Source organism: Lampris incognitus, chromosome 7 (assembly GCF_029633865.1).
Source record: "Lampris incognitus isolate fLamInc1 chromosome 7, fLamInc1.hap2, whole genome shotgun sequence".
Taxonomy (NCBI): Eukaryota; Metazoa; Chordata; class Actinopteri; order Lampriformes; family Lampridae; genus Lampris; species Lampris incognitus.
In genome coordinates, this window is record NC_079217.1 from 16,618,040 (window position 1) to 16,630,718 (window position 12,679).

General features: G+C 41.1%; 1 protein-coding gene across 1 annotated transcript; it reads left to right on the forward strand.

Moving 5' to 3' along the window:
- Positions 1 to 631: 631 nt before the first annotated feature.
- Positions 632 to 12,025, forward strand: efhd1 (EF-hand domain family, member D1). The gene is made up of 4 exons (XM_056283690.1): positions 632 to 1,038; positions 5,352 to 5,499; positions 7,758 to 7,892; positions 10,982 to 12,025. The coding sequence occupies exons 1-4, from the start codon at positions 731 to 733 to the stop codon at positions 11,114 to 11,116; spliced, it is 726 nt and encodes a 241-aa protein (XP_056139665.1). The 5' UTR covers positions 632 to 730; the 3' UTR covers positions 11,117 to 12,025.
- The last annotated feature ends 654 nt before the right edge of the window (positions 12,026 to 12,679 follow it).

A 12,679-nucleotide genomic window follows, 5' to 3' on the forward strand; every position in this document is an offset into this window, starting at 1 on the left:
CAGCACTTCCGCTCTCTCTTCAGCCTTCAAAATAAGAGCTCAATGCATATACTGTGGCAACAGCTTATAACAGGAACTTAAAATCACTAACAGGCTAAGTCCAGAAAAATAGGTGATTTAATTTTCATTCCACTAGTTCCTATTATTCAAAACAAAATATTTTTCTCCAAATTCTGACAAATTAATAATATAGTGAATCGATAGAGACTTCTGACATCTGATATTTTCGGTGGAGTGTTTCCTCATCTGAATCGAGGGTCTAATGATGGGGGGGGTTCATACTTTGGCTTTCATCCCATTTTCATGTTGGAGAATATAATGTGATTGTCAAGCCCTCTAACGCTAAATCGCGACTCAGGTCTATATTTCGGACTTGCTTTTCACTCAGCCTGTCCCTTCTTTATAACGGGCTGATAAGAAAAGTTAGTGAAACCTCGCCATCTACCCCGACTAAAACAGTCCTGTCATCTCAGTGGATCAAAACATCCACAAAACATCCACGAACAGGCGCGACTACACAAATAATTTGGCTTAAACCAGGCGTATTATGGTCCTCTACTAGGGTAATTAGCAGTCTCTCCGCTGATTGGCGGGTTCGGATGTCCCGCCCCTCTAGAATCAGTCTCTCTCGGGTTGGGGGGGGAGCATTTCGACCCGACTCCTGTCAGTGCATCGAGGCCTACGGCGGCGCTCTCCGCAAACCGTATCCAAAGCAGCCGCTGAAACAACGATGGCATCGGAGGAGCTGGCGAAGAAACTCCAGCGCCGTTTGGACGCCGAGCAGCGGACACCGTCGGACGACGTCGCGGAGGCAGCGCCGGCGAAACCCGGGAACCCCGAGCCGCTGAGAAAAGCGGCTCCGACCAACGACGACGACGGCGGCGGCGGCGCATCCGAACTGAGCGCCAAACTGAGCCGGCGGCTAGACATCAACGACGGCACCGCTGCGCCCAAGCACAACAAGGTGTTCAACCCCTACACGGAGTTTAAAGAGTTCTCCCGCAAACAGATCAAGGACATGGAGAAGATGTTCAAGCGGTACGTCCCGTATATAACTGCTGTTAACGGTATATGGGGGGGGGGGGTGTTAAGGATTTTCTCGCTTTTATTTTTTTCTCCCCCTATGGTGATGAGGTGGGCCCGCACTGCATGGCAAATACACCACACCTGCCGGCTTGCGTCGCTCTTGAATGGCGGTGCAAGAGTGGAGACACATGATGAGATTATGTTGTCGCTGAAGTGAAGCGATCATCTCCGTGTTGTTCGTTGAACGAGTGTCGTTATATGACTGATCATGATTGGTTGATTTGCCAATTAGCCTCTGCAGGTGTCGTGCGCAGTCCGCTGTGACGTCCTTTTTTATCTTGTACATTTAACACCCCTACCATGACATAGCTGGGTGTATATAGAGGAGTGTCCCCTTTTTAATCCTCACGTAGATTAGCGGTGCGTTGATGATGCAGCCCGCTTTGACCCGCCTGCAGCATTGTTTTAAAGCCCATCATTCTGTCTCAATCCACCAAAATGATATTTCGTTTTACCTCATGCTCTATTTAGGGCAACGGGTCTCTGCTGCGTTTTTCAATCTGTCACTTCAGTCCTTCTCCCAAGCGGAGCTGACACACACTTCTTGATGTGCATGCATATTTTGTCCTCAGATGAGGACAGACTACTGGAAGGGAGACTGAGCAGTGATGTACGTACATAGATAATGTAAATTATGCATTTCTCTCTCGCTCCCTGCTTTCTGATCGCAAGCCTGGGGTGAAGTTGCATGAGTTGATGATTCCTGTTGTTGTAAATAGGCGTTTAACCTACTTGTACAGTCACCAGTGTATCATCCCCCCCTAAACATGCCCGTATGTTGGCACTTCTTCAGTGTCTGCTTGCTTACATTGCATCATTGCAGTGCAGTGGTAACTGTTTTGTCTTGTCTTTCCTAACCTAAAGGTAGCAGAGGGCACCCTTTAAGTTTGATGCTGTTATGTATTTTCGTCACCAAAAGATGTCCTCAGCCCAGAACACAAACACATGATGCGGTGTTTTCTCAGTGGATTGTGTTCCCATTATTTCTGACCTCCTTTCCACATGCATTATTAGGCAGGTCTGTGGACTCTTTGACCTTAACACTGGTAGGTTTTTGTTGACTGATGACATGTCACATCGCTGCTGGTACGTGTCTCATCCCTCGACCCTCAGAAGACATTTGGGCCATATCCGACTGGATCGGTGGGTGTTTGAATTGGAGTGGGTGCTTTGGAATGTGGCAGAACTAGGACAGGTTTACTGTAGAATTGTTTCGAAGTGCACCCATTGTGCTCCTTTTTGAAACCTGAAAGCTTTCCCCCTCTCATCAAGGTTTCTCATTTACATCTCTTCAGTGCAGCCCCCCCCTTTTTTTTTCTTCCAGCCAAACCCGTCCCATTCACCCACTTCACATTCCCATGGGCCATCCACCACTTGGTGCCAAGTCACTCCAAAGTGACCCAGTTTCCCTCCACGAAGATCATTGGGCTTAAAGGGATAATTCACAACTTTTTTTTATAGTGAGGGATCAGTAACTAAATTGTTCCTTATGATTTGCCTGTTTATCATGCATTTTTTTTAATTTGAAAGTTTAGTAAAGTTTTGCTTCAAGAAAAATGTCAACAAAGATAGTGAGTTTCCAAAAATACTGGTCCTCGTGACAAGTGCTCTGGCATCTGTAATTAACACTGAAGGAAAATGCCGCAACCTGTTGTGTGATATCACATTCAGTTGATGATTAGAGGGGAAATGTGTAAGTGGTTTGGGTCAGTCAGCGGGTGAGGGGGGAATTCTCCTTTCCATATGAGAGCTCCTTAACCTCACTCGTTAAACAAGAAGAAAAAAAGCTTATCTTAAATATGTGAGTCATGTGGGATAATCTTAGCTGATATGAATGTCTCAAACCATCTGCGAGTTTGAATAGAGGGTAGAAGTGGAGAAGTCTGCCGAGGTCATTAAAGTATAATTTCTCTATTGTACTGAATTGTAATTTTTATTATTATTTGTTTTCAATTCTTTAGAGAGGAACATTTCTGTTTAGTTTGAATTTTTCGTGCAGTTTTGTTGTCCATCTTAATTTGCTGTTAAAGGTGATTTGCAGCAAGTGCCAAGGGAATACGCACAGGCCATGTATACGTATGGCCACAGAGTTTGCTACAGTCAACATCTGCAACAGCTGTCGGACTAATAACAAGCGGCAGTCATCAAAATTATACCCAGAATTCCATTTGCACTCGCATATCTCTGTATGCATATGTGGCAACAAATTATGACATATTGGCTTTCAGCTGTATTATTAATGACCCAAGAGAGAAATAGTCATACATTAAAAATGTTGTTATGGATTTGGACAGATGGTAGAAAGCTAGCTGAGAGGAATGCACATGTTCAGTATTTAGTATTTCCAGCATTTAGCAGTGTGCTGGTTTCTAGTGGGACTCCATAGAGTTGTTAGTTTTGTTGGTGTTTTGATGCTTTTCTGGTTTTCAGGGTGTTTCCTCTTGATAGTTTCAATGCTGGATTGGTTTCAGCATTCTTTAGTAAGGCGGCCGTGATGTTATCTCAGCCTAATTGTTGTGTGGTTCTAAAAAGGGCTTTTTGAAATGAAGACTGTCACGGGAGGAGGTCCCGTTGGCCTTTTTTAAGAGCTGGAATGAAACAATAGCCTCCTTTTAGGGCCAATCAGAATACATTTGCCTGGGACCAGCATGCCTGATGAAAATGTGAGTGGATGTTGTCACCCACACCCAGATTCACTGCCTCTCAGCAGCTGGTGAAAACGTCTATTCTATCAGACATAAGCCTCTTTGTGCTTTTGCCTTTTGAATTTTAGACTGTAACAGTTGCCCTATGGGTAGGTGATACCACTCACAGTCACATGCAAATGTGAGTGAGATGATGAATTTGTGTTATGCGAGTTTTTTTTCTTTTTTTTCATGAGAAAGCATTAGTTATATTTGCTGCCAGTTTGTCTGGGGAACTGCATACTTACGTAAGATAATTAATTTGCTGCTTACTCACTGACCCTGTGACTTTGGTGTCTGATTCATTAGGCCAGCTGTTTTCACAACCAACCAATGAAGTGAGCATGATTTGAAGAGATTTTTTTTTAGTTGTTATTTTTTTCATTGATTGAATTATCAGATAACAAGCTTAATCTTCAGATTAATTTTATTTATAACACCGCACCTCCCATTCACACCACAATACTACCTTATCTTCAATTCTGTCTCAAAAGATCCTGAAGAAATACATTGCTTGGCCAAAAGTGTGTGGACACCCTTTATAATTCACGGGTTCAGTTATTTCATCCACACCCGTTGCCACCAGGTTTATATAAAATCAACCCTAAAGCCATGCAATCCCCATAAACAAACACTGGCAGCAGAATGGGTCGTACTGAAGAGCTCAGTGACTTTCAACATAGCCCTGTTGTATGATGCCACCTTTCTAACTGGTCAGTTGGTTTAATTTCTGCCCTGCTAGATTTGCCCCAGTCAACTGTACTGTTGCTGTGAAGTGGAAACGTCTAGGAGGCTGAGCAGCCTCGCACAAGCCCAAGATGAATGTGAAAACACATTCTTTGCAGTGATGAATCGCACTTCACTATCTCGCAGTCTGACGGACCAATCTGGGTTTGGCGGATGCCAGGAGAACGCTACCTGCCCAAATGCAAAGTGCAACTGTAATGTTTGGTGGAGGAGGAATAATGGTCTGGAGCTGTTTTTCATGGTTTGGGCTTGGCCCCTTAGTTACAGTGAAGGGAACTCTTAATGATATAGCATACAATGACATTTAAGACAATTGTATGCTTCCAACTTTGTGGCAACAGTTTGGGGAAGGCCCTTTCCTGTTTCAGCATGACAATGTCCCCGTGCACAATGCCAGGTCCATAAAGACATGGTTTGCAGAGTTAAGTGTGGAAGAACTTGACTGGCCTGCACAAAGCCCTGACCTCAACCCCATCCAACACCTTTGGGATGAGTTGGTGTTCCAGACTTCTCGGTGCCCCCTCTGAATTTGAGTGAATTCCTGCAGCCATGTCCCAAAATTTAGTGGAAAGCACCAACTCCATATTAATGCCCATGGTTTTGGACTGAGCTGTTGAACAAGCACATAGAGTTCTCATGTTAGGATGTCTGCATACTTTTGGCCATGTAGTGTATAATCTGTTAATGAGAATGAACAATCATAAAAGCGTAATTGCTCTGAGGTGCCACTTACAAATTGATTTTCTACTGTGTTTGAGTTTTTTGGGGTTTTTTTTCCCCACTCGACAGTATTGGTTAGACCCAACTCAAGGTTTTTTTTTTCTGCTCTGAAAGGTTTGACTCTGGTAAGGATGGCTTCATTGACCTGATGGAACTGAAACTGATGATGGAGAAGCTGGGAGCTCCTCAGACCCACCTGGGGCTTAAGAATATGATCAAGGAAGTGGACGAAGACTTTGATGGCAAGCTCAGCTACAGAGAGGTATGTGTGTGTTTGCATGTACATTCTCAACCAGATCTATATTTGCTGGCCCTTGGAGTGTGATGCGTTGCCTGTACAACTACGTCAGGGACATTTCAGTTACCGCATTAGATGGTCCATTAATAAACTATGATGTAACATTCCTCTTCTGGCTGGTAAAGGGTGTGTCTCATTAACTGTGTGTGTGTGTGTGTGTGTGTGTGTGTGTGTGTGTGTGTGTGTGTGTGTGTGAGCATGTGTGTGTTTCTGTCTGTTCCACAGAGTATGCAAGAAAATGTCAGACTGACAGTGGGGCTGATATTAACAGGTGGCACTGACAAATGTTACCCCCCACAATCTATTATTAATCCATACCATTAATTCTTCTCAGATACATCACCCTCGCTTTCACTCTCTTTGTCTGTTTGTCTTTGCCCCCTCCCTTAGGGTACTTTTTGAGATAAAGATCTCATTCGCAGTCCTGTTTGCCTTGGAGACACATCGGGTGAAACAAGAAACTTTTGTCAGGCTACAGAGGCCAGCAAATTTGGAGAATGATGTATCAAAGGGCTACTTTAAGAACATAAGACACAATTATTTTTTTGTGCCTTAGCAGTAAAATTTTACAATAGTACTCAGTCTCATTAAGCGATTGATAGTGTGTGTGGTCTGTTTACAAATTGTTCTTAATTTGGCTTCAGTGTCCCTATTAGTGCCGCAACGATTAGTCAGTTAGTTGACTGATTAATCTTTAGTAATGACTCTGTTGTAATTTGAATTGATTTAATCATTTCAGTCATTTAGAAAGTAAAAATACCAAACACTTGCCTGTTAAAGATTCACAAATGGTAAGGTTTGATTGCCTTTCTCCAAGTCCTATCGTGGTAAAATGTATACTGAAAGGGTTTTTTTGTCTGCTGGTCAGACTCAAAAGCCGAATCCATTTCAGTTCATCATGCCTTGAAATGGTGATGTGTTCATGACAGTCAATACAGCTTTTCATACCGTCTGCCTCCAGCAAATCTTGCATTTCAATTCTATTTCTTATTTTGCTGCGATGAGCAAACTGCGAGTAGTAGTTATTATTTATTCATTTATTTTTTATTATTATTTGAAAGTACATATTGTTCCTATACTACCCCGGTTTAATGTGATCAAACAGTCCACTTAAAGACATCATTTTGGGTCTTTAAGATATGGAAAATAAAAAATATTTTAAATCTTCTAAGTTAATTCAGGCACTCTAATGTTAAGAATAGAATACTCTTTAGTAGTCATATTTGTACATACATAATTGCAAATGAAATTTACTTTATGCATTTAACCCATCCTAGCTGTGTAGCTAGGAGCAGTGGGCAGCCGCTGTGCAGTGCCTGGGGACCAACTCCAGTTATTTCTTTCTATTGCCTTGGTCAGGGGCAAAAACAGGAGTTTTAACCCTAACATGCATGTCTTTTTTGAATGTTTGAATGTAAATGTTTAATTATTTTTTTCTCCCGCTTACTCTCACGACACTGAACAGTGTCCCCTCCGCCCCGAAAAGCCACCTCTGAAATCGCCAGATAGCTTTAAGTGGTGTCGGCTCACTGTCATTTGTCAGGCCTCTGCCTGCGGTCATTAAAAGTGTACTTTAGGCAGCACTTAGCAATGTTTCTACAATGTGTAGTCCATCTTCAGATTCCTTTTTAAGTGTTGGTAGCAGCTGTTATTTCGATATAGTACAGTTGGCTACTGGGTTTCAGTCGAAGTAAATCCATTAGAATAGAGAAGTTGACTGTTTGTTTACATTATATTTATCTAATTAGTGTACACATGTCAGTTAGATTGTCATTTAAAAAAAACAACCTTGACTTTGCTTGAAGTGATCGACCCCTCATGGTTATCACGTCAACCTGGACAGGTGTGATCATTACAAGCAGTTTCCACTGTATTGTGCAAGATATGATTGAAACTGCAAACTTCAAGTTCCCATTTTCAGAAACATTATTCTTGGCTTAAACACATTTTACTAGTATTATTCTTGACTAATTTGTGATACTACACTCGTAAAATAGCAGTGGTACCAAACAGCCTGCATGCTGTTCCTTCCTACAACACTCTTGTTGTGAAATTCAGGTTACTCTGTTAAAAAGAAATCTCCAAACATTGTCCTACCTTTTGACAAATGAAAATAATAATAATAAAAAAAGGATAACCATACAATGTCTGATATCATGAATATTACAGCGGAGTACAAGACCGTGCTGCCCTTGTGTTCATCAGTCTGTATTTTCTTCCAGTTTCTTCTCATCTTCCGGAAAGCTGCAGCTGGGGAGTTGCAGGAGGAGAGTGGCCTGATGGCCCTGGCGAGGTTGTCGGAGATTGATGTCTCTGCTCAGGGAGTGATGGGAGCCAAGGATTTCTTTGAAGCCAAGGTGTGTGCGTGTGTGTGTGTGTGTGTTTTGCTTCCTTTGAGACAGGGCTTACAAGTTGAGTATAGGAAGGGTATATTATACAGCTTAAAATCAGTCCAAATATACATTACATTTCCAGTTGGTACACTCAACTTGATGTAGATGAATAGGTACTATTTGCGCAAGTTTAGGCAGAATCTAGTAGCACAATGGAGCAGACAATTTGATTATCAGAGTGAAATCACCATGACTGAAAGAGATTTATTATGATTTGTGAAAATCATTATTTGAAGTTGCTGAAGAATTGCAAATCATATCAGCTTTGACCAGATTTGCGCTTGATTTATGCTTCTACTTTGGGGTGCCGGTAGGGCTCTGCTGTAGGTGCCTACAGCATAGCATTTGATTTATACTAGTGCCTAGACACAACCAGTTGTCTGGTATAGAATTGTCAAAAATGGCAGTGTTTGATGCATGACAAATCATTCTCTCATATCCAGCGGTAACAATGGCGGCGAAGAGAAGGGTTGCAATGGAATAGATTTTTCTAGATTAGCGAAAAGAGCTTTTTTTTTGGCACTATTGAGAAGGAGGAAATTATGTTGGAGGAGGTGATGGTCTGTGAAACCACTGAACATGTTGAGGCAGAACGACAAGAAATTTGCCGTGTTTGTTAGCCAAATATGAGAGATGGATGAACTGCTGGGTGCCGGCACTGGAAATGCGTTGCAGAAAGGTGGCCCAAGCAAACAAATCACCGGTCTTGCAGTGAGTAGTCTCTACACGCACGTTTGAGAAGGTGACTGCAGAATATGGCATAGCCACCTGCGTAGCTATGCAGACACTGCAGTGAAATATGGCGGAGCCCCATCGTCCCCCTGACATGGAGGCATAAATCACACTCTGTCATGGGTAGAAGAAATATTTTGACACCAGCTATCTCCCTCAAAAGCTCCATTTGTATTCAGTAAAACAAAAGAACACATCATCTTTTGAGGCTTATCACATGCATAGAAAACCACAAAAGTCATGTAATTTGTGTCATTATGGCTAATTTAGGTGGGACTGGATGTACTAGATGTCTAGCCCACAATGCAGAACTCACCATGAAATGATTTTAATGTACATACAAAATCCAGACTGTACGAAACCTGAAGCTTTAAGGTTACCCATGGCCTCGTGGTAGCTTTCCTGATGAGCTTCTGCTTTTTATGGCCATCAAACTTGGCCAGATCAAGTTTAGGGTCATTAATTTTTGACAGTGGCATTTACTCTGTTCCTGCCGATATTTTAGTCTCTTTAAAACGCTTTTATTCCCTGTTATATTTATTTTATATACATACTATGTAGGCTATACAGGGAATAAATATATAAATATAATAGATTATTTATATATATATAGATGTGTGTGTGTGTGTGTGTGTGTGTGTGTGTGTGTGTATATATATATATATATATATATATATTCCCTGTATAGCCTGACCCTTTTGACAATGAGATCATAAAGCTCTTGCTGTTATCCTTTCTTTGCTCCTGCTTGTCTCAGTGGCGATGCAGTGGCGTACATTAAACTGACCTGCCCTAGAAGTGAGGTGGGCTTGGGGAGAGGCATAATAAACAGATTCCACTGTAACATAGATCAAGCCTATTTTCTTTTTTGATGATTTCTATGTGTATTTATTCATATACAGTCTATAGATGGAGATATTAATGGAGAAATGTATATCATTAATGTGATGTGGTTAATATCTCTATGCTAAATGACAAAAAATATCAATATCGCACTTTCAATGTCTTGTTTCCCTTTAGCCATGAGTTAAAAGTTGCTATGGGGACTGTCCTTTGACTGTGCGCCCTATGGTGCAAATAAAATGTTCTGGCAGAACATTTTCTGTCAGTTCAGGCAGGATCTATAGGACTATGCAGCAGGTCAGGAGATGGAGAGGTTCAGGGCCTATATGCCAACCTCAAGAATCAAACTTGGCGGATTTTGTCAAAACCTTTGCCAAAGCTGTAATTGAAAGTGTAGTAGTGCCTAGTCTCACTTTCACTTAGGGCTATGCGATATGACCAAAATCTCATATCATGATACAGGTCATTCATATCACGATAACGATACATATCACGATATAGCCCATTTTCTGTAAATTCAATGAATAGATAGTTTAAATAAAATGACAACATGGAAAGGCCTATTTCTTATTACATTTTGAATTATATACTGGATAAATAAAAGGTACTTACTCATATTTGACCAAATATATTGATGTATAAAATATAAAAAGGTAAATAGAAAACGCTTTTCAACTATAGTTGCGTAGTTGGTAAGAGGCTAGTGGTATTTGAGTCTGTTGTTGGGACCGGCATGCGGCATATTTTGCAAAGTACGGTTTTGTGGTCTGTGTCAAACTTTTCATACCCAAACCATGTCCATACGATAGAGGTAGCCCCTCTTTTAGGTACAAGCTCCTCGTTTTGTCCTGGCTGGTGGGAGTGTTTCTGTTCAGAATTACCCCGTGCTGCATTACGTTCACTTCCTGCCTGCGTCCGTGCTGTGCAAAGAGCGGAAAGGGTCGTCCAAATGACAAAAAATGTTGCCGTAAAGAGTGTGATTTGCGACACGAAATAAACGATAGCGCTTCTATTATGAAACGATAGCTGTTTTCTATCGTCACACGATATAGATCGTCATATCACACAGCCCTAGTCTCACTATATTGTTTGGTGTGCAGTAGGTCTTAGTAGGTAAACCAAACCACAGGAAATATTTGTCAAATACAGTTTGCAAGGTTTTAGCATCTTCAGTCTATCACCTCGTTGATTTATTTAAACAAGCTGATAGTGTAATTCAACCCTGATTTTAAAAGGGAAAATGACAAAGCTTATACATCAAAAAGCGGCTCATGAAGTACGATTTTTAAGCACGCCTGTTAATCTATTGGTGCAAAATGCAATTATCTTAGAATGGTGTCCCTTATTTTTTTCTGTAGTTGATTATTTTCTGTAGTCGATGGCAAGATATGTAAGATCGGCTATGCAGGGCATGGGATTTCAGGGGTTCGCTCACTAATTGGACATGACCCCCTCGTTTTGTGTGTTTGTGCCATTAGATGCAAGCTCTTTCCGTGGGTAGCAAGTTTGAGGCTGAGATCCGAGAGGAGCAGGAGGAGCTCAAGAGACAGGAGCTGGAGAGAAAGCAGAGACGCGCCGCGTTCAAAGAGCTACAGTCCACTTTCTGCTCATGACCCAGTCTACGCAACGAGGACACCACCACGCACATGCACAGGTCTGGGCGTTCACGTTCACCTGGAAGATGTTGGAAATGTTTTCACAGTAAGCCACCAATTTAGTCGATAGCTTTGCGCAAATGTTTTCAATTTATGCAAGAACGGTGGCTATTTGTGAGAACTTTTCCTGCATCGCAAGGAAAATTCACAGTTTATCAAATGATATATCTTTTATACCTTTAAGTCTCTCTAAACTAGTTTGTGATGTCAAGCCACTTTCTCGAGCTGCTCCAGTGATGATGTGTAGAATAACTGTATTCGAACAGCAATAACATATTTCCCTCTCGGATTACTTTAATTCTCAGCAGTGTAGCTTTGGAGGTGATAGTTGATTTATGTTCACAAATGTTTTTTGATGTGTTGAAGATCATTGACATATTGAATTTGATTTTTGTGTTTTAGTAATCCCCCTTAGAAATTACACTGATATTGTCTTCCATTGCATTGATTTCCTATGTTAACCATCATCTTCGATTGTCTCCAATAACTGGCTTTTTTTCTTTCCTTCAGCAGCCTCTTATAATATTGCCAAGGTACCAGCTAACTAAAGTAGATCCACTTTGTTCCTTTCTGTGGCTCACTCTTAATGTAATTTCTTAATGTTACTGATAAGGGGTCAAAGCTAGCCATGCTTAGATATCTCAATGCCAGATGTCGGCCAACAGACTCGCCCAGCAAAGAATTAAAATGGGGTATCGGTGGGAAAAATTTGCTTCAAGGGAGTTGAAAACAGTGAGGGTGTATCTGCTGTTTTCTAATGACAATTGATTCGACCAACAGGCGGCAATTTGAGCTGTATGTTTCGAAAGAGGAATTGTGAGGATATTTTATTTGTGTGTGTGTGTGTGTTGGGAGGGGAGGGGGGGATTTAAAAACGGCATGTGAGGTTATGCGTCAAAACAATCTTCCATATATATATATATATATATATATATATATATGACAAAATAATGACTGGCAACTCTTGTCACCTGCAGTGCCATAGAATTAACAACATCCATGCATTCTGATGCATGATGATGATGCATGATGATGATGGTCCATGCATTCTAGCCATTTAGTGTGACTTCTGGGATAATTTCAAGGACAAGTTAAGGGCCCTAGTCTAACACGAAATGATGTAACTGAGGCTGTCTCTCGCAGGCATGGCTTTTAATAAACATGGATTTGGTATAGTTTACTGCTGTAGGACCAAATGAGAGGCTTAAAATGAACCTGTCATAGTACCACACTAACCATGGCAAAAAAAAACAAACAAACAAAAAACAAACAAAAAAACACTACTAGCCTAAATCAAAATCATATTCTTGAAAGCTGCTTAAACATTCACTTTTAAAATGTACTTGTTCCCCAGTCTAAATGATATCTATGTAACCGGTCTGTTATTTAAGGTTTTAATTCCTAGTTTGTCCATTTTTGCCTGCATTAAGACTACTGAGTATAGCATATATCTTTTTTTATGTTATTTGCTGTGAAGAAGAGAATGACGTATTTTTCATAAATAAAACTGTATTCACATTT